The sequence below is a fragment of the Dromaius novaehollandiae genome, chromosome 2 (assembly GCF_036370855.1).
Source record: "Dromaius novaehollandiae isolate bDroNov1 chromosome 2, bDroNov1.hap1, whole genome shotgun sequence".
In the NCBI taxonomy this organism is placed as follows: Eukaryota; Metazoa; Chordata; class Aves; order Casuariiformes; family Dromaiidae; genus Dromaius; species Dromaius novaehollandiae.
Window position 1 is genome coordinate 77688929 of NC_088099.1, and position 22744 is coordinate 77711672.

The 22744-nt window shown below is 36.1% G+C and overlaps 2 protein-coding genes across 9 annotated transcripts in view; one reads left to right on the forward strand and one right to left on the reverse strand.

Moving 5' to 3' along the window:
• LOC112988249 (zona pellucida-binding protein 1-like) overlaps positions 1 to 5917 on the forward strand; it is a 28660-nt gene extending 22743 nt beyond the window's left edge. For all 5 annotated transcript variants that reach the window (XM_026108597.2, XM_026108598.2, XM_026108600.2 and 2 more), the window contains 2 exons: positions 266 to 338; positions 2742 to 5917. In XM_026108597.2, the coding sequence (XP_025964382.1) occupies positions 266 to 338; positions 2742 to 3084 (416 nt within the window). In that variant the 3' untranslated portion in view covers positions 3085 to 5917. The remainder of the gene's footprint in view (positions 1 to 265; positions 339 to 2741) is intronic.
• Positions 5918 to 6795: 878 nt separating this feature from the next.
• RECK (reversion inducing cysteine rich protein with kazal motifs) overlaps positions 6796 to 22744 on the reverse strand; it is a 77494-nt gene continuing 61545 nt past the window's right edge. For all 4 annotated transcript variants that reach the window (XM_064506806.1, XM_064506805.1, XM_064506804.1 and 1 more), the window contains 6 exons: positions 22560 to 22731; positions 20277 to 20469; positions 17888 to 18098; positions 16412 to 16485; positions 10347 to 10502; positions 6796 to 8220 (listed from right to left, as the gene is read on the reverse strand). In XM_064506806.1, the coding sequence (XP_064362876.1) occupies positions 8005 to 8220; positions 10347 to 10502; positions 16412 to 16485; positions 17888 to 18098; positions 20277 to 20469; positions 22560 to 22731 (1022 nt within the window). In that variant the 3' untranslated portion in view covers positions 6796 to 8004. The remainder of the gene's footprint in view (positions 8221 to 10346; positions 10503 to 16411; positions 16486 to 17887; positions 18099 to 20276; positions 20470 to 22559; positions 22732 to 22744) is intronic.

Sequence of the window (22744 nt, forward strand, 5' to 3'; positions counted from 1 at the left end):
CAATAGAAAAAACAAAAATTCAAACCCCTGATCTCTAAACAACAAGGGAAATAATCAAAGCCCAAAAGTGAAACTGTGAGGTTAAAGGCAGAAATACTTCACAGTTAAATTTCCAAAAGTTACTGTGAATGTCTGAGTCCTTTTCTCTGCTTGTTTGTGCCGAGTAGCAGAGCATCTGTGTTCTTTGACACACCTAGCCAAGAGAAACAGGGGGAGTATGCAGGCTTTACTTTCTGTGACTCACTAGAATCTCTGTCTTTTTCAGGAACTCTGCATATCTGGATAGTTTTCTTGGTTATCCCCACTGGAGTCATTGTTGTCGTACTGACATCTTGGGTGTAAGAGTATTTGTGGCATTTTTTTTTTAACTGTATATAATACAACCATTATGCATATCTATAATTTTATATTATAATATTATTTCTATATACTTAAATGCTAATAGCTAGGATGCCTGTACATCTCCTTCACTGACAAAATATGAAAGGAACCTTCCCAAGTGAATCTGACATTGGACTATAGAATCAGGCAAGAGCACATGAACCAACAGCTTTTTTTTGCATCCAGTGCATGTTGATGCTCTGTAGTTTACAGACTGAAAAATACAGTCTGTGGTGGCTGGAACGGGAGAATGCTACACTAATTCAGATCTTTGGCTCAGTGTATCCTCTGCTGCAGTAGAGGATATGCCCAAGCATACTAAGAATTCCAATCTGTGTCTTGAATCCAGAATTCAAATATATTTTGTGTCAGAATAAATTTGAAAACCTGTATTTTAAATTAAAAAAAAAAATTCAAACTATTTTCTGCAACAGCTGAAGCAATCTTTGTTATTGGTTTCAATAGGATTTAGCTCAAAATTCTGTTTACTCACTAAAAGTTTGCCAGAAATAAGACACTTACAAAACACAGTTTGACTTCTTTTTATTGAAAGGTTTATAGGCAGATGAGCTGTCTGTGACTATCTAGTCATTCATGAAATTCTTGAAATCTTAAGAATGAGACATCTGATAGTAGCTAAGATATTTTTTCCCTGCTTCTCTCCTTGCAGAGGAGAGATGCTTCTCAGCAGGGCACTTTACAGACTAGAGGTTTTGCTGGAAGCCCTGGGGGTAGGGTCCTCTGTTCAGGCAAAAATTAAGAGCATTGGTCTTTAATTCATCTTCTAAAAAAACCATTAAAGAACAGATAAATAAGGAGAGGTACTGTGCAACAGACTGAAGAAAACACCTGACAGAGTGGACTGAAAATTAAAAAGTACTTTCAGACAGAAAGTTACCAAATATCTTCTTCATTCTGGTGCACAGCATCTCTCCTTATTCATCTGTTCTTCAGTGACTTTTTTTAAACGTATTTCTTGTAATAGCTTCAAGGTTTCAGCACTTTTGCTGTGATAAGAATGAATAAGGAACAAGTGATGAATGTATTTAACATGCTTAGGCGCATATAAAAGGTTTTGAATTGCTCAATTTATGCCACATAGAAGCATTAAAAACTTGAACAAAAGAGAGAAAAAACTTTTCCCAGAGATTATTTGGAAGCATAAAGTAAATCTTTCCTCATGACAGCAGTGTGTTTTTCTCCAAGCTGTCTTTAAAGGTAGAAAAATCTAAACTTGATGAAAAGTGTTAATTATTGGCTGCAGAACATGACGTCTCTTTCTCTCTCTCGGAGAGAGATCTGATACCACCTAGTGCTTGATTCACTAGAGGGGCATGTGCCCCCCCCAGTCAGGTATTTATACACGTTGATAAGATCCTCCCTGAGCTGTCTCTTCCTGAAGCTAAAAAGATCCCAGCTCTCGCAGCCTGTCCTCCTGGGTCAGCTGCTCCACTCTCTTAATCATGTACGGGCTGCAGAATGAGTGTCTGAACTCACTTCAGTGTGTTCCTGTCTCTCTTGTACTGGGCAGCCCAGAATTGGACACAGCAGTCCAGGTGTGGCCTCACCAGGGCTGAGTAGAGGGGAAGGATCACCTCCCTTGACCTGCTGGCAATGTTTTTCCTAATGCTGCAGGGCATCTTTGCCACAACTTTGGCACATTGCTGGCTCCTGCTCCACTTGGTGTCCATCAGGACCTCCACCCCTCCGCCATCCCTGGGGCCATTTCTGCAAAGCTCCTTTCCCAGCCAAATCAGCCCCCAGTGTAACTGGGAGACTTTGCAGATTTTTGTACTTCTGTCATTAGCTCAGGAACAATTTATGTCATGGAAGGGGATTTCTTTTTCATTTGTTCTTGCTCCTAGATGGTGTAGCTGTTGTAGTACTATCCTTCATCCCCCCAAAAGTTGCTTGACATAGTCTTTATGCTCCAAAGTGGCTCATAAGTCAGGAGAGTGATTTTATAGGTAGGTTCTCCTCGAGGAAAAAAAAAAAAATCTCTGCAATGCCTAAGTGTGCTTTAGCAGAAGAAGGTGAGACAGAAAGCCTGATACAGGGCACTGTGAGATAGATAGACAGATATGCATATAGCTGTGTAAAAGTATTTTTATATATATTGATTGCTGATGCTTCAGTCCAAAAATTGATTAAAAAGTAAATTTATACACTAAACAGTAGTAACAACCCCTACAGTCAGAGCACGCACCAGTCCAGAATCACAGACCAGTGAGTAGTTTGAAACACACACCATTAGCACTGGTGAGAAGCAGTATCTAATGACTGTGGACATAAAGAAAGACTTTGCAGCATACCCGAGTTCTATGTCCTAAACTCCTAATTAGAGCTTTCTGACCCTCCAGGATTATTCAGCTGTGCTGCAGAAGAAGGCTAGCAGTCCAATACATAGAAGCAGAAGCAGAACTGAAAACTAAATTGAAAACCTTTGCAAATCTTGCAACTGATGCTGAGATTCAAGCACAAAGAAGGAAACTGAGGAGCCCTGCCAAATATGACAGAAAGCATTTGCCAAAAACCAAGAGTGGCTGTTTACAGGAAGAATCTAGAGCATTATTAAGTAATGTCACAGTTACAGAAACATCAACACCCTTTGGTTCAGATCACTTCCCTGACTATACTTGGCCAAATAAAGTAGAAACCAGCTTTGAGGAAGGCATATCAGAGACTACTTTGGGAGAAGAATAAATTAATTCTGTTTTAAAAACAGGTCTGATTACTGGACATTTGTTAATACAATGAGTTGGAAAGTAGTTTAGAGGTTTAAAGAATATATAATAGTATGGTTCTGATCATCTATTGGAAAATTTAAGGTTAAAAAAAAAAATCTCTCTTTATATACATGATGCATTATATCTTGCATCATCAAGAAAGCCTATCTTTTATTTTATGTTGTGAGCACTGCAGGAAAAAAAATTAATGAGCTTTTACTCTTTAAACATTTTACTATTGTCCTTCAGGTAAGTCTCCTTCAAAATGTCTAGCATGAATCTGGTTTTGACCATGACTTTGTTCCTGTTGAAGAAGGGTGAGTTCAATGCAGTTCAGTTTTGTAACAGTCATGTGCTAAATCCAGATGTGCTTAAAATATACCAAACTGTTTCTAAATATAAGTAGCCAGTACTTTGAGAATAATGGACTAATGTAAGAGTTTTTATTTTTTTCCTACTATCACTGTACAGTCTAAGTAGAAGATAAAGAATATATTGATTGTAAAAGCTGATGCTATGTTATGCCTGCAGAAGGATATTTTATCTTTCATAATTTAAATGAAAATTATATCCAACTGGAGAGTATTAAAATATATTTAAATGCTTTAATATATGTATCGTAAAAAAGACTGTCTAAAGTGGGAAACATTAGTTTTTTTATATCTCATTTTGAAAAAATGATAAAATTAAATGAATGCTAACAGTGTTCATATGATAAAATCTGAAAACAATTCAAAAAGCCAAAATTTTCAAAGTACTGCAGCTAAAACTAGATCTTTAATGCACATACATCTAGATTTTTCCATTTAGCAGTGTATGTATTACGCACATTAAAATTAAGATAGTTTTTGGTCTATTTGATGTTTCATCAATGGTCAAAGTAATCACATTTGCTTTACGTACCACACCAATCATACACAATCATAATAATGCAAGTGTTGATAGCATTGAATCTGTATAGAACTGATCAGCCTCAAATATAATAAGAGACTTTACCTCCATGCCATAAAACACCAAATATGAGGCCCCCCCATTTACTATTTCGATGCTAATGAAAGTGTACCATTTTTACTGTAGTGTGGTAAGTCACAGAAAGCTTTTAGATCTTGGAAACATTCAAGGAGGGTTTTTGGCTGTTTTTAGACTATTTGTCTTATGCCCTGCACTCTGCAAGGACTTGTGGCCTAGAAAGGAGCGGGAGAAAGAGCCCAAAGCAAGCAGTTGACTCCAAACGTTTACCAAGAAGGCAGAACACCTTAGAAGTGGTAGGTGGAGCCACTGTTAGCTATTACAGTTGCAACCTGCATTCAGTCTACATGAACAGCTGGAGCTACTGGTCTAACTGTATAAAAACACCAGTTATTCAAAGAATATGTTGGAAGTTGAATTCAAGTCTAGCAGGACAGTGGCAAATAAATGAATCCCAGTAAGAAAAAAGTAGCATTTGAAATAAGTCTAACTCATTTGACTAGAGGAAGTCATCATATAGTCCAGACTTCTGTTATGAACATCTAGGCCACAGTTTGGCAAAGAAGTACCCACACTTCAGTTTGCTCTCAGTAAATACTCCTAGGGCTTCCTAGAAATAGTGACAGTGTTGAAAAAGAAGCTTTGAAATATGCTTAACATGTGAAAGAAAGACCTAGAAAAGCATCATAAAGCTCAACATGGATGTATAAACAATGCATTACTTTTCAATCAAGATACATACACGCACAACTCCAATTTACGACATTAGGTAAAGTAGCATAAAACTAGAACATGAATGAAGAGCAAGCTATTATCCTCTCTGAAAAACCAGAAATCCCAACTCCTACTGGAACCAAAACTCATCAGAAATGTAGGCCAGGAATCCCTTGCTTTGTCCTACTTGCTCTGATATTTGCCCCCTTCAGTTATCCACTCCTAAGGGCATACAGACTCTGCTGGTGCCTATCCCTTGCTGCCACCCTGTTGAGAAGAGCCAAATTAAACAAAATGGAAACAGAACCGAAGCACCTCTCTCTAGAGCAAACTATTGACATTAACTCTAGCTTTCTACAGAGAAGAAAATAATGCTTTGTAAATGTGTCAGCTGGGTCATGTTATAAAAACAACAGAAGGAATCTTGTGCTTCTTTGAAGTGGCTTTATGCTGTCTCCAGTCTTTCTTAAGCCAACCCAGATTATCACTCAGATGGTGACAGACTGTTATTAGCCCTTAGCTGGAAAGCTCATCAGAAACCTGTATCAAATTTCTCTCCCTTGCATTCAAATTTCATAACTTGCAAGTAAAATTGGACTCTGTTTCTTCCATCTTTTCTCCTAGTTCCTTTGAATTCAAAACTGATAAATGAATCATTTCTTCATTCTTTTGAAGGTGTCATAGGTCTTGTGAAAACCTAGAAAATATTTAAGTAGTTTTGTTCCTAAGCCCTGTATGCTTCTGCTGCTGGACTTACGTTCAAGAATTTAGGATAATAAGCTCATTGGTTCTGTATGTATTTATTATAGCCATTCAAGGATCTTCAAGGGGGGATTTAACATAACCTCTCAAGGATCTTCACTGTTTTATTGTCCAGCAAGTACTGAACATTCACATGTGACTGCAAAAATCTCTATGATTAAATTCTGCTTTTTCCAGATTCTTAATTCATCATATAAGTCAAGGGAACATGTTTTTGTATGGTCTTTCACTGAATAATATCTTCATGGCTGTATAAAAACAGAATTACCACAATACATTCTGTTCCATAAAAAGGTATGTTTTAAAGGTCTCAACTTTCTATTTGTTCACACTTTTGGCATATATATCTTTTAAAACATCTATAATTCCCCACATTATAGGAAGCAGTAGATTGTTTCAGCTAAATGTTAAGCAAGCTAACAGTCTAAATGTTTAAAAGATGCTTGTTTACAATCTGGAAAAAATAAGGAATTCAATACATCTTCTCAATTGCTTGAAGTTTCTAGGGAGAAGTCCAAAGATCTAAACCATTTAAGTTTGAACAACTTTTCAAATGCATTATATTCTTGTGTCCAACTTTCTTATGAATACATGGAAGAAATCTCAGGAACAGATGTATTATCAGCATATTCAATAAGTTCTTTGTATTTCACGATTATGTGCATCAGTCTTCCTGGAGACATTTGGTGAGAATGCTTACGAAGATCAACTGCATCTGCACTTGTTTACCGTAAGTAAACAGAAACATATAGAGTAGAACAACACAAAATATAAAACTGAGTGCTCTTCACTCAGTAGGAGACAACAACAATGCGATACGCATGCTTAGAAAAACACCTGAAGGAGTTTTCAGAGAAACTCCCACTGCGGACTGAAGTCAATGGGATGGTTTGCAGGTATGCACATGGAGCCACTCCGTTTGCTCTGGAGGAGGTTGAGCCTTAGAGCTTAGGTACAAAATAAGATATTAATTCTATCTGTAACATTTGTGCAGATTTCCAGCTGATGGTGAGAGAAGTCTCTTCCAAATCAAAACTGTGGATGACTATAACTGTACAAAGAGGAACCCATAAAAATATCTAGAACGTTCTTCTCTAGTTAATTGAGTCTGACACTCATGGCATAAATTTATATGCATATGACATTACATAACGATTTGGTTAAAAAAATGTCAAAACAAAACAACCACTGAAATTTACTTTCTTTGGCAAGATTTGACTATATAAGCCACAAAAGCATGTAATTGCAGTTAGTTCCAAGCATTGTATTTGAAACAAAACAAAAGAAAGAAAAACGTACACTGTACTGCAGAGAGAATATTATAAAGTTACAGACATTCATGTATAAGGGCAAACAACCAAAAAAGTTTTTTTTTATTAAAATAAAAAGCTTTAATACCTTTGCATTGAAAAGAATTAGCAGAAAATAATTGCTACAGACATGCTACAGTAACATGTACATTATTCAGTATGTTCAAAAAAATTTCAGTGCTTTCTTTCATAGTTCAGCATTTTGGCAAAAATAAGTTTTTCCTGTATATACTTCAAAAGTTGGCTATGATAATACTGATATAAAATACTTCATGTAGACTAAGGTCAGGTGCATAAAATACAGTAAGTAATAAAACATACTGTTCATATAGACATTTAAACATATTTAAAGAATAAATTTCATTAGATAACATGCAAATACTGCAATATTTAAAATGACACTTAAATATAGATACTGAGATTCTTTATAATTTTGCATCCAATAAGAGATTCTGAAATGTACAAAACTATAAAAATGAATGAATTTCTTCACTCAAGTAAGGTACTAGTATAAAGCTTGATTGTCATTTTACAAGCATTGAGCCCAATGTCCTGCAAATCTTCACTAGTCCAAGTAAAGATATTTACCCAAGGTAGTTTACTGAAATAGGCCAGGGCTATTAACTTTTCTTCATAATAAAATAAGAAAGTATATTTACATGAGAATAAACTCTTAAATTTTTGGTAAGGTAATTAAGTAGCAGCAATTTGTTTCTTCCACAAATGATGTTTAAAATAGGTGCATGCCTTTCATTTTCATTGATATTAATTTGAATAATACAAAACTAACATTTTGCAGTAAACTCAACACACTATTTGTTCATTGACGAAAAAGCTTGTCGTATCCCTCCTTGCAAAAATCATAAATCCATAATGTCAGACTCTTCCAGATTATTTTTATGGTTACAAAATCAACGGAAAACAATTTAATTGTGCTTAAACAAACATCTGACTAGTGATGAATAGAAGAACCATCTTTCACATTATTCCAAATACTCTTAGTTCTTCACTGAAAGATATTAGTACATCAGATTTTCTGGAATCTGACATATTTTTGTTTTCTGATTCAGTGAAGATATCAACACTTTGGAATGTCCTTCACAATATAAGAAATGCAATACATATGCACACTTTCTAAGCAGTTATGTATAATATATTAATGTTAAAAAGGTGAATACAAAGCTTATGAACAGGGAGTGCAGGACAGGCACGACTTTAACAGAAGGAGAAGTAACGCTAAGTGAAACTTGTACTTGAGATGCGATTAGAGCTGATAGTGGCACATGAGATGCTAATGTTGGACTGTCCGAATTTATCAGTGACTCTATCTTTTCCGCTTCTTTATTGCAGGCTTCAATCTAGGAAAAAAGTTACTATTACTTCTCACCATGTAAAATGCTAATGAAAAAGTGTTACTAGACAGCAAAATTTAGGAAGGAATATCTGAATTATTCCAGTCAACATGTAAGATTTATATCAGTGTTTTGGAGTGGTCCTTAAAAGCCATTGAAACTCTTATCATTATCACTTTGGTACTATGAAAACTACTCTTGAAGCCCTGAGCAGTAGCAAAAGGAAAAGAGTGAAGCTCCATTCAAATTATCATGGATGATGTGTTTTGAATGTTGATGCTAAAAAGCTCACAGTAAATTATAACTAGAAGCAAATAAATATCTCTAAAACTGAGGATTTCCTCTCTGATTGACCAAAATACTGTCTTGAGATCTGCAATAATGGAAAATCAGGATTTTCTGCTTACTGGGATTTTTCTTCCAAATCAGGAATAACTGATGCCATTTATGGGAAAGGATAGAAGAATGAAAATAATAGGAAAACCTGAGCAAACACAATATCTCATTTTTTCCCCCATATACCTGTTGATTTGATGATAATTTTGAATTTATATTAGAAAATCCAATTTACCACCTCAACTACTACTGCATTCCAGGAATCAATTTAGTATTAATCCTCTTTACAGCTCTGGACACTGCCTCTGGTGAAGGTTTTTTAACCTGCCAGGCTTAATATCTGGAGCCTTGAAAGCAAGGAGTTCCAATTCTCTAAGAGCAGCAGCTCCCCCTCATTTCACAGGGACAGAGTCCTCTTGTCCCCAGGGGTCTGGCAGGACCTGCTGCAGGCTGGTCGACAGCTGATCAGATTGGCAATGCTCAAGACCTCATGCCCTAAGTTCTGGTAACATTTTGGGCTATTGATGTTAAAGAAGGAGATACAATTTGGAGCTGAGTTGGATGTAACAGGGTTGCTCCAGTAGTAGCGGGAAAGCAAACAAACATTGTATCTACTTAAGAAACAACTGCCTTAGTTTGATACTAAAACTCACAAAGTTTATGGCAGTGATTCTATCAGTTTGTATTATACTATTTTTATATATATATATGAATATATATACACACACACACATGTATATACATACTATACCTAGCCCATCCCAGAAGTAATACTGAGTATGCAAAATTAGGCTATAGAAATAAAAAGGAAATGGGAAGCAGCTTTTAATATAAACCAAACAACAAGGAAATGAACCTGCCTGACTTCTATTTGTATTGTAAAAGGATAAGAGAGAAACTGTGGGCCTGTTTTCTCCTCTTCCTTTTCTTCTCAAAGCTAAATTTTTTATTTTAAAGTAGAGTGCATCAATATACAAATTAGCAGAATGAGCCAGTCAGAGCACCTAATCCCCAAAGGGATTTCATTATAAAATGCCATCAGCAGGGCAAAGCAAGACTATCAGAAAAAACTATAAAATGGCAAGGAATTGTTTTCTTCTTAAGATGAAGATTTCCTCCCTGGTCTTTCACAGCTTTTACAAGCAGAAACTAAAAATGAAGCAAGAGCTCCAGGATAACAAAAAATGCAGTACATAACCAAAACCTTGTTTTTATTGCTCTGAAACACTCCTAGGAAAATAATATTAAAACTTTGACCTGCATTTATTGGTTTATGTTTAGAGTTTAGTACTGTCAGCTTTATGTGCTTGTTTGCTGGCACGAACTAGCTATGACACTTCCTTTTTAAAATCACAACAGTGTCATTCCATAATATATTTATGTCATTCAATAATATATTTATGTTCATCAGCTTACATTTGCTGCTATTTTAGCCACAGAAAGTTGAAGGTTCTGCCTTTATTCATTTTAAAACTAAAATGACACTATTCTGTCATTGGCATTAGCTTTCAATTTACGGTTGTTTCTCTTTGCTCTGCCCTGTAGGCTCCTTCAGCTCATCCTTCTAATTACCCACATTAAAAGCCTCTTACCAAAAGAGCAGGATTCTCAAAACACATTTTACTTTCCATAATACTAGTTATTTGGACCCAAGTCACTAGTGAAACCCTAGTGTATTCAGCACATGGCAAAAAGACCAATTTATTGTTTTCAATACAGCTGATTTAAAGTCAAGTGTACATGTATGGAAACAAAGTATATCCATACTGGGTAAATAAAATAACAATATAGTCTACCTGCAATGGTTTGGGGTTCTGATCCACAGGAATGATGAGAATCACAATTTCAGATTCTATACTTAAGTATCCAAACACATCACATTGCGGCACTGAAACATGCAGGCGGATTTTGTCAAGTATGTCAAGTATAGTAATTGGCTTTTTATTTGTTACCTGGAAGAAAACAAAGAACTTCATGGATCGTGTGATATTAGGCAAAATTACATTTCTCCTCTTCAGTTTTAACAACTTGATAACATGCTATAAAATTAGCTTTAACCATTAAACTAGTCAACACTAAACTATAGCAAGCAAATGTGAAAGGAAGAGAGGAAAAAAAATGAATAACTTCCTAAATTAACCATGGCTTTGATGTGTGTTGTCCTCGCCCCCGTGGTTGGTATGCGTATCTATCATGTACCTCAGAATAATCTAACGGGTTGTGTGTCACAGCTGTTGTACTCCCATGCTGGGAAAGAACAGGCAGAGCAACCTACCAATTTTTTGGCATTGCTTCTCCCATTACAGAATCCAAGTGTTCCAGAAATCACCAGAAATGAAGAGCAACAAATCATGGGCTTTGTGAAGACATACATATGACTACATACATGAACATGTGACATTTCAAAAGCACCACCTAACTGCCAGGTAAATAAATTTTTCTCTTAAAATTCTTGTCTCTGTGTCTGACAAAAAAATTGATGTAGATAGTCTGTTTAAGGACTTCCACACAGCTGTCTGAAGAGAAGAACGTTAGTACAGGTATTACATTCAGTATAGCTTTGAGTCCAACTGATGTGTGAAGTGTCAGTTCTTCACATGGAAGCTGAAAACTCTACTTAGATCCTTGTCAAACAAGTACCTATTTGGCCTGGGTGAATCTCTAAACAAGGTATTCAAAAGTCCATACAAAAAGTACATACAAAAGGCAGTAACACATTCCCATAATACCAGTCTCTCATCTGATATTGCCTGACATTGCATTTTGTTGCCATATACTAAAAATGGCCTTGAGGGAACTCTGAAAGATACAGACCATTCAAATATATAAACTATGTCATTACTATGACCAATAAGAGTAAAAACATGGGGAATGAATCACTTGATCACAGGTGAAATCTGTAACTATCACTTCACATGGGATCCAAGTGGATACATTCCCATTGCAGAATCTTAAATAAAGGGAAGTCTGTTGTGGAAGTTTGTGTCTCCTCAATCTTTCTGGCTTACTTAGTTGTTTGTTAAGAAAACAGCTTTTATTAGAACGTAACAGGAAACAAGATGCCAGAGAGTCTGATGAGGGCCTTTTCTGCACTTTGCAGCCACAGTAAAGTCCCATGAACAATAAAAAAAAAACATTATGAAAGACATCTAAGTACTGGGAAAAAGAAGCCTGAAATAGGAGAAGCAGAAAAGTAAGCAGAATATAGAAGTGGCAGCCTCTGTGAAAAATCCTTAGTTTCTTCAGAGCAAGTAAATCTAAGGCTTCCAGAATATGAGATCAACAGATCATAGTGACTATCCACATCACCTCCTACATCACATTCACCAGTAAAAAAGTTGTCCTGGAGATGTCCTCTATTTTTGGCTTGAAACATTTTGTGCACCTGATGAACACGAGCTCTGTCATTTAAGTATCTAGCCAGTGGCCAAAGAAGGTAGCAGGTGCTAAATTTGGATGAAGGCTTTGTATTGTTTTCAGACATAAAAACTACAACACAATATAAGATTTTGGTGGGCAAAGTGATAGAAGTGCTTGTACCGAATAGCTGATATCACAGGGGAAAACCTTTTCATTAAGACCCTGGAATAAAGATTGGTAAGCAAGCAGCATCTCTCAGCCATAAGTGAATGAAGAATGCAACAGAAATGCTTGGCTTAGGATTTCTGGAGCAGAAACAGACATTTCATGCGACTGTGTTGCAAGATCTTCTAACAAGGAAAAACTACAGTTCAGGAAAACACAGTCACAGATCAGGCAGACAGTTCTCCACTGATCTCCTACAGCAGCTGAGTATCAGACTTGAGAGAGATTGAGAAACACTTAGTACTTCATGCACCACATTCATCCTTAACAAGCTTTTTGACATAAGAAATTAAAGACTCCTACAATCTTGAACAGTTTATATTTCACTGAGCATAACTTGATTTCACAGACTTTGGATTATTTAGTAATCCACAGGCTCTACAGAGTCATCCTGGGGTTCAAAGGCACGTATGCCAAGCTGAGCAACCTGCAGTATCACAGAACAGAGGTGTCCAATAATGATCTGCACGTCTTCCTGACTACACTTCCCACTACAGTTGTGGCTAAAACGATGGAGGAAAAGGTAGTTTTCTGAATCAGAAACTGCTCTCACCACCAAAGGGGCAGTTGCAGAATGATTAAATCTTTCAGAGGGATCAGCAGAGTCATGACCAGGTAAACAAACTGTCATGGTGAAATCAGAGCAGAGATGCAATTACTGTCTTGTTGGCAAGTTTTGCCATCTCGTTTTTCACCTTTTTCCAGGTCACTTCTGGCTGTGGTAAGCAGTATAAACCCCAGCACAAATACTTCACTCATGACCTCTGGTCATTCAGTTCTGCTCTTTTTTTCTAGTATTAGCTGATTAATCTGCAACAGATCCATTCCTCTTTTTCTACTGTAGTTTAGTTTCTTTTAAGGCCTCTAGTACAGGATCTTACCAAAGAATTCTCAGAAATCCAAGTAGACTACATGAATCAAATGTGCAAGGTGTCAGACAAAATTTTTTACAAGAACCATGTGGGATTTCCTTGGCATAGCCATATTAAAACCTGCAGCAATGTAGTCAGCCCTGCTGACTGATCAGCAGACCATATCTGAACAATCTTAAAATAGAAGCACATGGATACTTTAAAGATGACTGATAATGTCAAACTTTGATTTTAATCTTAGATATAAAAGCAGATTTCTAATCTTTCTTTGCTCTGTGTAGATGCTGACTTTTGTCTCCCATCAGTCTTTAGAAAAATGGCTAAAGGGCTGGGGGTGTGGTAGGGAAGTCACATTTATGAAATTCTCCAATAACTGAAGCAATTTTTCCTCATGAGCCATCCATCTAAACTGAAATAGACATAAAGTACTATCGCCTGCCCTCTTGGGCACTTGGTAATAGTGTATGTTAGTATTCTAAAGAGATTGTATTAACAGTTATTCCACCCAGCCTGAAACTTAACCATCTCCAGTACAGTAGATGTATGTGGAAGCAAACACTGTCAAAAGTGAGAGTTGCAGTCTTAGGGTTTTACTGATGGCATTAGAGAGATCATGTTATTGACATGAATTGCATGCAGATGAAAAAAGGATCAATCCCACTGAAATATAGAGCTGGGCATCTTCCCTTCTCTTTTAATATTAGGCAATATTAGCAAATATTTCTATCAGGGCAAAGAGAGATGAGGCCTATGAAACTGGTGGAGTGCACTGCCATGCTTCCTTTCACTGTATAGAAGGCCTTCTGCTGTTCCTTAGGGGTAGCTCCTTCAATGGAGTAATCTCCATCATCGGCTCCATGATCGGCTATCATTTGGAGTAATCCATGATAAAGATGGATTCAATTCCAATAAGGACTGAACTTCCCTGGGGAGAAGGATGGTGGGAATTTCTCCACAGGATGGAGTAGATTGCTCTGGGAGGTATGACTAAAGAGAGACCAGTACCGGGGTATCATAAGAGGAATGTGTCCATCTGTGTCTGTCTGTCCAGTGTACATTTGTAAATTATCTGGAAGTGAAAACTGACTTTGATTCAGAAAAGCTGAGACTGGCAAAGATCATCATTAGTAAATCATTGTCTTAGTGAATCCTTGTCTTAGTAGAGCTTTTGTCTGTGCTCTTCTCTGGAGCCACTGTACACTCTGTTGGTATCCTGTCCTCTCAGAGTGGTGTATACTGTTCAGTGACTACTTGCACTAGTTTTCTCCTTGGATGTGTCTAGGTTATGATTCTCTGACCTTTAAAAGGCTTAAGAGAGGTGGTCTTCTGCACCCTAAACAAGGAAAGAAATCTACTGCTTAATGTGGTTTTCTTTAGTTGGGCTCCCTAAAGTCCTGTCTGACTCATATGGGAGTAATAAAGGCACAGAGCTTCTGAATCTCCATGCGCAGGGTAGCATCACAGCTTGCAGTCACTAGGCAGCTGTGACCAATTAGAGATCACCTCTGGTATCTTACTAAATGTTACCTGACTGAAGTTGCTAAAAGAAACAGCTTCAGTCAAGCTTCCTTAATTTTCATTATGTGCAGAGAGAAATACCTGCTTACTTGAGAATTTGAGAGAAGACATATTTTGAATGTCTGTCATTAATAAGGATTGCTTTCTCATCACACACATACATATTTTTATACATATATATAAATGCGCATGCACACACACACACGTACATAAATAAAAGTTCTGAAAACCTGACTTCAAGCCTGTGTACTGTGGTGGTGTCTTTTCAGTGGGTGAGCCAGAGAAGAGAGTCAGTAAGACTGTGGTGGCAAAAATCAAAAAGGCAACTAATAAATACTCTGAAATCCAGGTATTCTTTCAGTGAAAGAGTGTAACTCAGTCACCACCAACTACTTGAATACCAGTAAGTCCAATAAATTTCTCTAGCTAAAAAGCCAGTAATTCTTTTTCACAGCCACATGACATAAGCCAGGAACTGAGAAGCTGTAGAGGTCACCCTGTCCTCGATATCTTTACAGATGACAACTGTAAGACATTCCAGGATGCAGTCCTGACATAACAGACCAGTGGACAAAAAAGGCAAACAAATCAGCGCACACATATACAAAATCTTGGAGAGGAAATCATTAGTAGGACATGAATAAGCAGTGCACCCTTGAGATAATGAAGGCCAACCACATACTGGGCTGCAATAGCAGGAACCTAGCCAGCTGAAATTGATTCTTGCCCTTTTATTTACAGCCCCCGAGGCCACGTCTGAAGTACTGTAGTCCAGCAGAGTTCAGGTTGTGGAACCTCCATTCTTGGAGGTTTTCAAAACTTGACTGGCCAAACTGATCTAACTGAAGTTAACCTTGCTTTGAGCAGGGGTTGGACTAGATGATCTCCAGAGGTCCCTCCCATCTAAATTTTTTTTCTGTGATTTTATGATAATGATTAATTATCTCTACTTCTAAACATATAGATAGGTTAAAGTGATTTTATACTGTTTTGGGGAAATTCTCTTTCATCCTGTTTTTTTTTGTTTTTGTTTTTGTTTTTTTTTTAAGAAAATCAATCATGTGGAGACACATACATAAATTCTTTTGTTTCACTAAGCATGATTGTCGCATTGCTCTGATTTGCTGTGCTGTGGTGCCAAAAGGCAAGCACTCTGCTCTACTCCATATGCTGGAGCAGCACAGCAGGGGCCAAAAAAGAAGCGCAATCCTTTCACACACCACATGGGAAAGCCAGGCCAAGAACGCTGTGTTCAATGATAGACAATCAATATGAGAAAAGCTATCATGAACTGGAGGTTTTCGAAGAGCCACAATATGGAATGAGGGCATCTAACTTACAAAGCAACAGTTCAGCTGAAGAGAGAGAATTAAAAATAGTAACTATCTAGATGAAACTGAAGAGTGTAAACAATCCAATTTAAGCATAGGGCTTAAATGTCAGAATTAAGTTACCCACATTAGAAAAGAGTAAGTGAGTGGAATTATCTTGCCAAAAAGGCCATAAATAACAAACATTAACTCAATTCTGAACACTTTATTACTACCAAGTAATTAATATAATTATTACTACCATGTAATTACTATCATTACATACCTGTTCCCTTAGCATTTGTCTTTACTGTTACAAATCATTTAAACGCCTTCAAACTTGAATGTGCTTGTTTGGGTCTATTCTAATTCTGTTTTGTTTTGCATTGTAATTCAATTTTTATACCTGAATATTAAGAAATAAAGGAGCGTGCAAACTCTATAAAGAAAAACAAACCAATCATGTAATCTACAGAAAAAATAACTGGTTTATAATATGTTAACTTTTCAGGGGAATATATAGTAACTTGACTTTTCCAAGGACCATTTAACACAAGGAATGATCAAACTGTTTACCCTTGCAAAAGTATCCAGCTTGTCTTTGTCATATAAGATTCTCAGCATTCCAGCACATAGTGGGCAGCAGGCTCCTGTATGATAAAAAAAAAAAAAAAAAAAAAGAAGAAGAAAAGAAAAAATCTCAGAAATAAAAGCAAACTGTCCTTTCACTTTAACTAAAGTAAGCAGAGGTCAAAAGTTGAATGTTGATTGAAAATGAAAACAGCAAAACTACCAGAGCAAAGTAAATCTTACAAATTGACAGCAGAAGTGTACAATATCTAAGGGTTTTTATGTTTAAAACATTGACAATGCAAAACCAGTCACCTTTCAGCATGCACTTTCTACTGTCAGTGAAGCAATGAGATAAGTTTCCAATTGTTTAAACATGATACTTTAGTGTAAGCTAAAAACACAGGCACATAGTATATTACAAGGCAAGGTACTACTTGCATGTGTGCATGTGACAACTAGAGACATGGTGAATTTCAAAAGCTGAAATAGATAGGATATAAATATGACATTGTAAACATTAATTTATATTATTTATATATATATATATCAGTTATATCATTTTGGAACTCAATATCTTTATATGGTAAGGGGAGAAAAGCAGCTTATCTGACAGATTCTTGTTTTGCACAGAAGCACGTTGTGTTTCCCCTACTGTTTCCTCTCAGTATCTTAGAAATCAGCAGGCTGATATTTCAACTTTCAGCCCATGGTTGTAGGTTTAACTCACACCCACTTGACTTATTATAAATAATTTACATTCATATGAAAACACTTATAATACTAAATATAATACTAGAGCACACAGATCCTATTTCAAATCAGCGAGCAAAAGAAAAAATACATGCATAAAACAAAGTTCTTTTTGAAAACTGAGACTTCCTTGCTGTGTGTTACCTCTGATTAGTTACTGTTCTGTAGAGACAATATTTGTGAAAACAACTAAAAAAAAAGTTCAAATTAGCACAACTGCAAAACTACTCCTACTTTCATCCTTTTTCACAGTACTGTAAATACAAGTGGTATCTGACTTCTATTTCTGGTCCATCTTCTAATTAAATATGATCTTTGCTACCCTGGGTATTCTACTTTGAAGACAGTTTGGCATTCCAATGTGGTATCTGTGCTGCCAGTTCAAAAAAATTACTCATCCCATTCCCACCAATATTCTACCCTAGACACTAGAGAATTAATTCATTTCTCTGAAATAAGTCCTATGGGGACAAGTGGAAGTTTCTGAAGATTGAAGGTGCGTCATTCCTAAAGCCAAAAGCCTTTGCACTTTAGAATTATCTCGCTGAGTTCTGACATTGGCCTTGTTCGAGCCCTCAGTGATGATCTTTATTTTAGTTGTCTCAAACACATAACGGAATAAAATATTTTAAAGCATGTAAGTTTTGTTCCAAATATACACTTATTTTACATAGATAGCCTGGAGACACTCTACTACCTGCAGTAAACTTCAAAAATAAATTGACATACCTGGTGCAAGAACCGGTTTGCAGCCAGTTGCGGAAAGCAGGGGACATTTAACAAAAGCACACTCTGTATGAAAGCCATAGTCTGAGAGAACACCTACAGCCTGACAGTGTCCATAGTAGTCGACAGCCACACGGTCTGAATAGGCGGCACACACGCTGCTGTAGGTTTCCCCATTGTGTCCACATACAGGTTCTATTGATTTGCAAAATGTCTGAAATATGCAAAACATTGTAAAGATCAATTGATTCACACTACAGGCAAGGTTTCAGAGTAGTTGTAACATCTGGAAAAACAAATTTAATGGGAATTTGCTGCTAATATTGTTAAACATTCAAAAAGTAGGAAACCTAGAGTACATAACCCGAAAATTTATCAATAGGTAATAAATACAAAGAATAAGTACTTAAAGAAGGCCACGGAGGAATGCAAGTCAAAATCTGAGAAACAAGAAGTAAGACAAAGGTACTGGAAAACAACAATTTTTATTCTGTGTTAATGTTTAAGTAAAATTAGTTTTGAATGGGTTTTCGTCTTCTTAAAATTTAGTGTATGGGTGTGTGTTTCTAACACCTTATATTTAGAAGTTGAATAAATTTAGTTCAAGTGAATAAAATCCATTACTACAGACCTCTGACAAAAATGTTTATTATTGTTGTATTGTTGTCTTTTCACCTATAAAATACATTTATTGTGTCCCTTTTCTCTCATAAAAGCATATCTAATGTGTCACTTGATTCAAATACATGCAAAAACCATATGTAATACAGTTTCTTCCTATTCTGCCTGTCTACAAACATTAGCCCAAATACATGCAAGCAGTCAAATGCCAACAAACTTAAAACTTGTGGACCACAGACAGAAGCAATGTAATTACTGACTCTTCACAGACAAGGTACAGCTAGTACTGTTGTCCAAATTCTGGTGAAATAATACAGTTCAGTACATAATTTCTTGCCAAGGTTTAAATATTTTATTAAACTAATTAATGTTTCAAGTAGGTCACCACACATTTAATCACTGTACATCCTCTAAAATAGCAACTGTTACAGTTTCTATGTTACACACCTAAGTAAACAACAAAATGGACAGAGGACAAGTAAATGACATCACAAAGAGTTTCATAACGCACACAGTCCTCTTCCCTACAAAAGAAAAATCGTAAGAGTGAAAACTGAATGCTAGCAGTGTCAAAGACTTCCTGAATGAGGATACAGCTAGACACTGCCAGGAAAAAAAAATAGCCATACGATATTCCTTCCATTCTTACTATTCAGGGCTGGCACATTCCCTCAGTATCTCATGAGCTATCTGATGGGCAATGAAAAGAATTATCTTTACTGAACAAGCTTGCTGAAAAAAATCTTTCTGCAAGAAGGAGAAGGCATAAAGACAGAAGGGCAGAAACTAAAAGTGGGTTAAAAGAGCAATAGTATTTATAATACAGAAAGAACTGAAGAAGTGTTCTCTACTTTCAAGAACATCTGTCAGCTGAGATAAAAAAAAAATAAAAGGTCTCAAATTCACCTTGATCATTTGTGAAAAAAAATGGAGATGAACAGCCTATAAATGGTAGGCCAGCAAATTTTAAGGGAATCTCCTACGTGGTGAGTAAGACAACAGAAATGACCTACCAACACTGCAGGGGACGGTGGCACAGAATAACTAATCTGTTTTGAGGGATTTGCATGAAGACTGATCTGCTCCAGACGAGCTAAGGAAAATGCTACAGACTGCCCAGTCTCCAAAGAAACTAGAGGTAAATATGTCACGAACAACAAGCTTGCAAAAGTCAGGGCACAATCAAACAAAAGGATGAAGACTTCTTATGCACTTGCTGCTACCAAGACAGCAGCGACCCCGAACCTCTAACTCCACTGTCTATGCTGATAATTCAAGAGTTATCACACAGGTAAAATTGTCCTGCCATATTCATTAATCGTGTCAAAATAAGTCTGGAGAAATTAGATTTAGGGTAAAGGAGAAATGACTGAGCATTAATTTTCATTTTTAAAAAGGATATTTCATCTTGGTGAAAATTAACATTTAACTATCCAAGGAACCACAGTGAAATATACTTCAATGTAAGCTTTACTAGTGAAAAATATAGGAAGACTTCATATAAACATCAACAGACTATTTCCCCCAAGAAAGCAGAAGTAAAGCTTTAGATTTGTGTTGAGAAAACTGTTAACTAAAGCAGAGAAACATCTGACAAAATCGTGGATATCATTTTGTGCCAAATACTTTTGTATGATACAAGTTAAAATTACACTTCTGAAGCATTACTTTCAACAAAGACTTTTTGTAAGCCAGAAGAACCAGAATATGACAAAACTGAACATTAGAGAAGAAAGAACATTTGATATTCATTACTACAACCATTTCATACCTGGCATGGTCCTCGGTACGATAAATTTTTTCCTTTTTGGTACAAAGTACACAAGTTACTGTATTCCACATTGTCTGTGTCACAAACAGGATCCCGTGTCTGGTCACAATTTAATTGCCTTAGCACACATTCATGCTGGCTACATTCAAACTTTCCAAAACTAGTCAAACAAACTTGTTTCTTTGGTATGCACCTGCATAAAGTAACAATATTATCATATTACATCATAGGATTTTTTAAGTTTCGGAATACTCAGGAAAAATATTAACTAGTGACATCTTTCCCAGTGCTTTAGCGCTAACTATGGTCAAGGAGAGCTGCAGGAAAGGCATGTGACAAAACACTCTGCATAGCCAATTTCAGGTTTCACTACAAACCTGGAACTTGTTCACACTCCATTTAGCCAATGGATGTGAACACAACTAAAGATCCTAAATAAAAACTGATCTTTTATCAAATATTTTTCTATGGATTTTAGAAAAAAGTTTGGATAAACTTCTTACCCATTCCCAAGCTTTACTTCGTAAATATATATTTAAGCAAAGGCAGAGAAAGAATTAATGCAGTGAACTGCAAGGGCAAATGATTATATTGCAGAGGTCTAGACTAACTCTCCCTTGAGAGCGTAGTGAAAACAAGGCTTTCAAGAGTATATGGTTTCAATTACAAATACCTAATTGGATTCTAGCTTTGTAGATTAGGTGTATTATTTCACATCCTGTCTCGGGGACAAAAAAAAAAAAAAAAAAAAAAAAAAAGGGGAAAATCTAGTACTGACATAATTTCCTTTTGGGCATGTCACCCCTCTTAAACCTTCACAGATAAGAAGTAAAGAGCAATAAACAGCAGAAAATCATTCCCCTTTATATTAAATACATACCTTACATTTCCTAATCTGCAAAACATTTGCTGTATTTCCTGCAAGACATCCCTCTGCTCGTTAGAGAGATGCCAGCCAGCAGAATTTGATGAACAGACTGATGAAAGGTCAAATGGGTTTTCTAACAATCTTTTTTTTATAAATGAATATAATGCTACCTAGTTCATGTGCAATGTTTCCTTATTCTTTCTGATTATTCCTGTCCTATGCTTTACACATTTCCATTTTATGTTAGGGAAGACTCAGAAATTCTGAGATTTAATTGCTTTAAGTATATAAGGGCAATCTTATATAAGTAAGATCTTAAATGGATTCTGAGGACTTCAGAGACATTTAAAATGGACTTTTATATGTTTGGTTTACGCTACATTAATAAACCGACAATGGACTGCATACAGTCCTTTATTGAAACTGCAAGCTCAGGTTCTAAGCATAACGGTTATTCTAGAAAACTGAAAAACATTTTAAGTTGTAAAGTTAAAAACAAAAAAGACTGTACATCCACAACGCAGCTTTAAAACTCATACTTTTCAGTGCCTCAACTACTACAAAATGATAGTGTTTTCTTTGCACTTTTCTGCATCAGGCCATAGAAAAAGGAAAAAAATTGCTATCATCAGCTTTCATGAGAGCACAGTATTACACGGCTTCCTGTGGAGGTTTTCTTTCAAAACAGAACATGTAAAATTCAAGAGAGACTGCAGTATTGCACAATACAGAGAAAATTGAAGACAGAGACTAGTGTTCAAAGCCACATGTTTTGACTTCTGTAATAATTGTCTAATTTTCTTCTGTCACTACTACAGAGCAATATTTTTGTTTTAATATGTTTGTCTATATAGCTTTTTTTTTTCCTTACATGGAAAACCCATGGATCATACAGAGACTAAGTTTTCAAAGATATCAATCTAATTATGCAAGAGAAGCTTAAGTGTTCCAGAGTGATAGATATTTCCTATTTTTGTGATAAAAAAAGTATAGACATTACTGACTGAACAAGCCGGACTGAATCCAAACCTTCAATTTGTATGATTTTTTTTAAAAGAGAGTATCAAACAGAGACAAAGTAATAAAGTGTCCCATGACTTATTGCCATTTCAACAAAATTTGGTTCTCCTATTTTTGAAATTACTCTTCAATTCTGTTTTATTGCTAAAACTAAGACCTGCATAATGAATTTAAGCAACGTACCACTACATAAACAGAACCAAGAGCTGGAGGTCATTACAGTCCATAATTAACTACTATAAATAAAGAATAGTTTCTTACAATATCTATTTTTACTGGAGTGTCCCAAAAGCAGAATGTTATTACCATATAAAACACATTTACCAAAGAAAAAGTATTTCTGATTTATGAATAGCAAATGTCAAAGAGGAACTTAAAACATATTTTGCTTTTACCTCTGATTTTTATTACAAGGGTTGGGATTACAAGGGTCCTTGGAGATACATGATCCAAATTCAAACTGATTGTCCTGGAGCCCAACACACCGAGCTATACAGGCACTTGGATAAGTGCGCCCATTCTGACCACAGACTGGTACAAACTGATCTACACAGTTACATGGTAAACCTGCAAAAGCAAC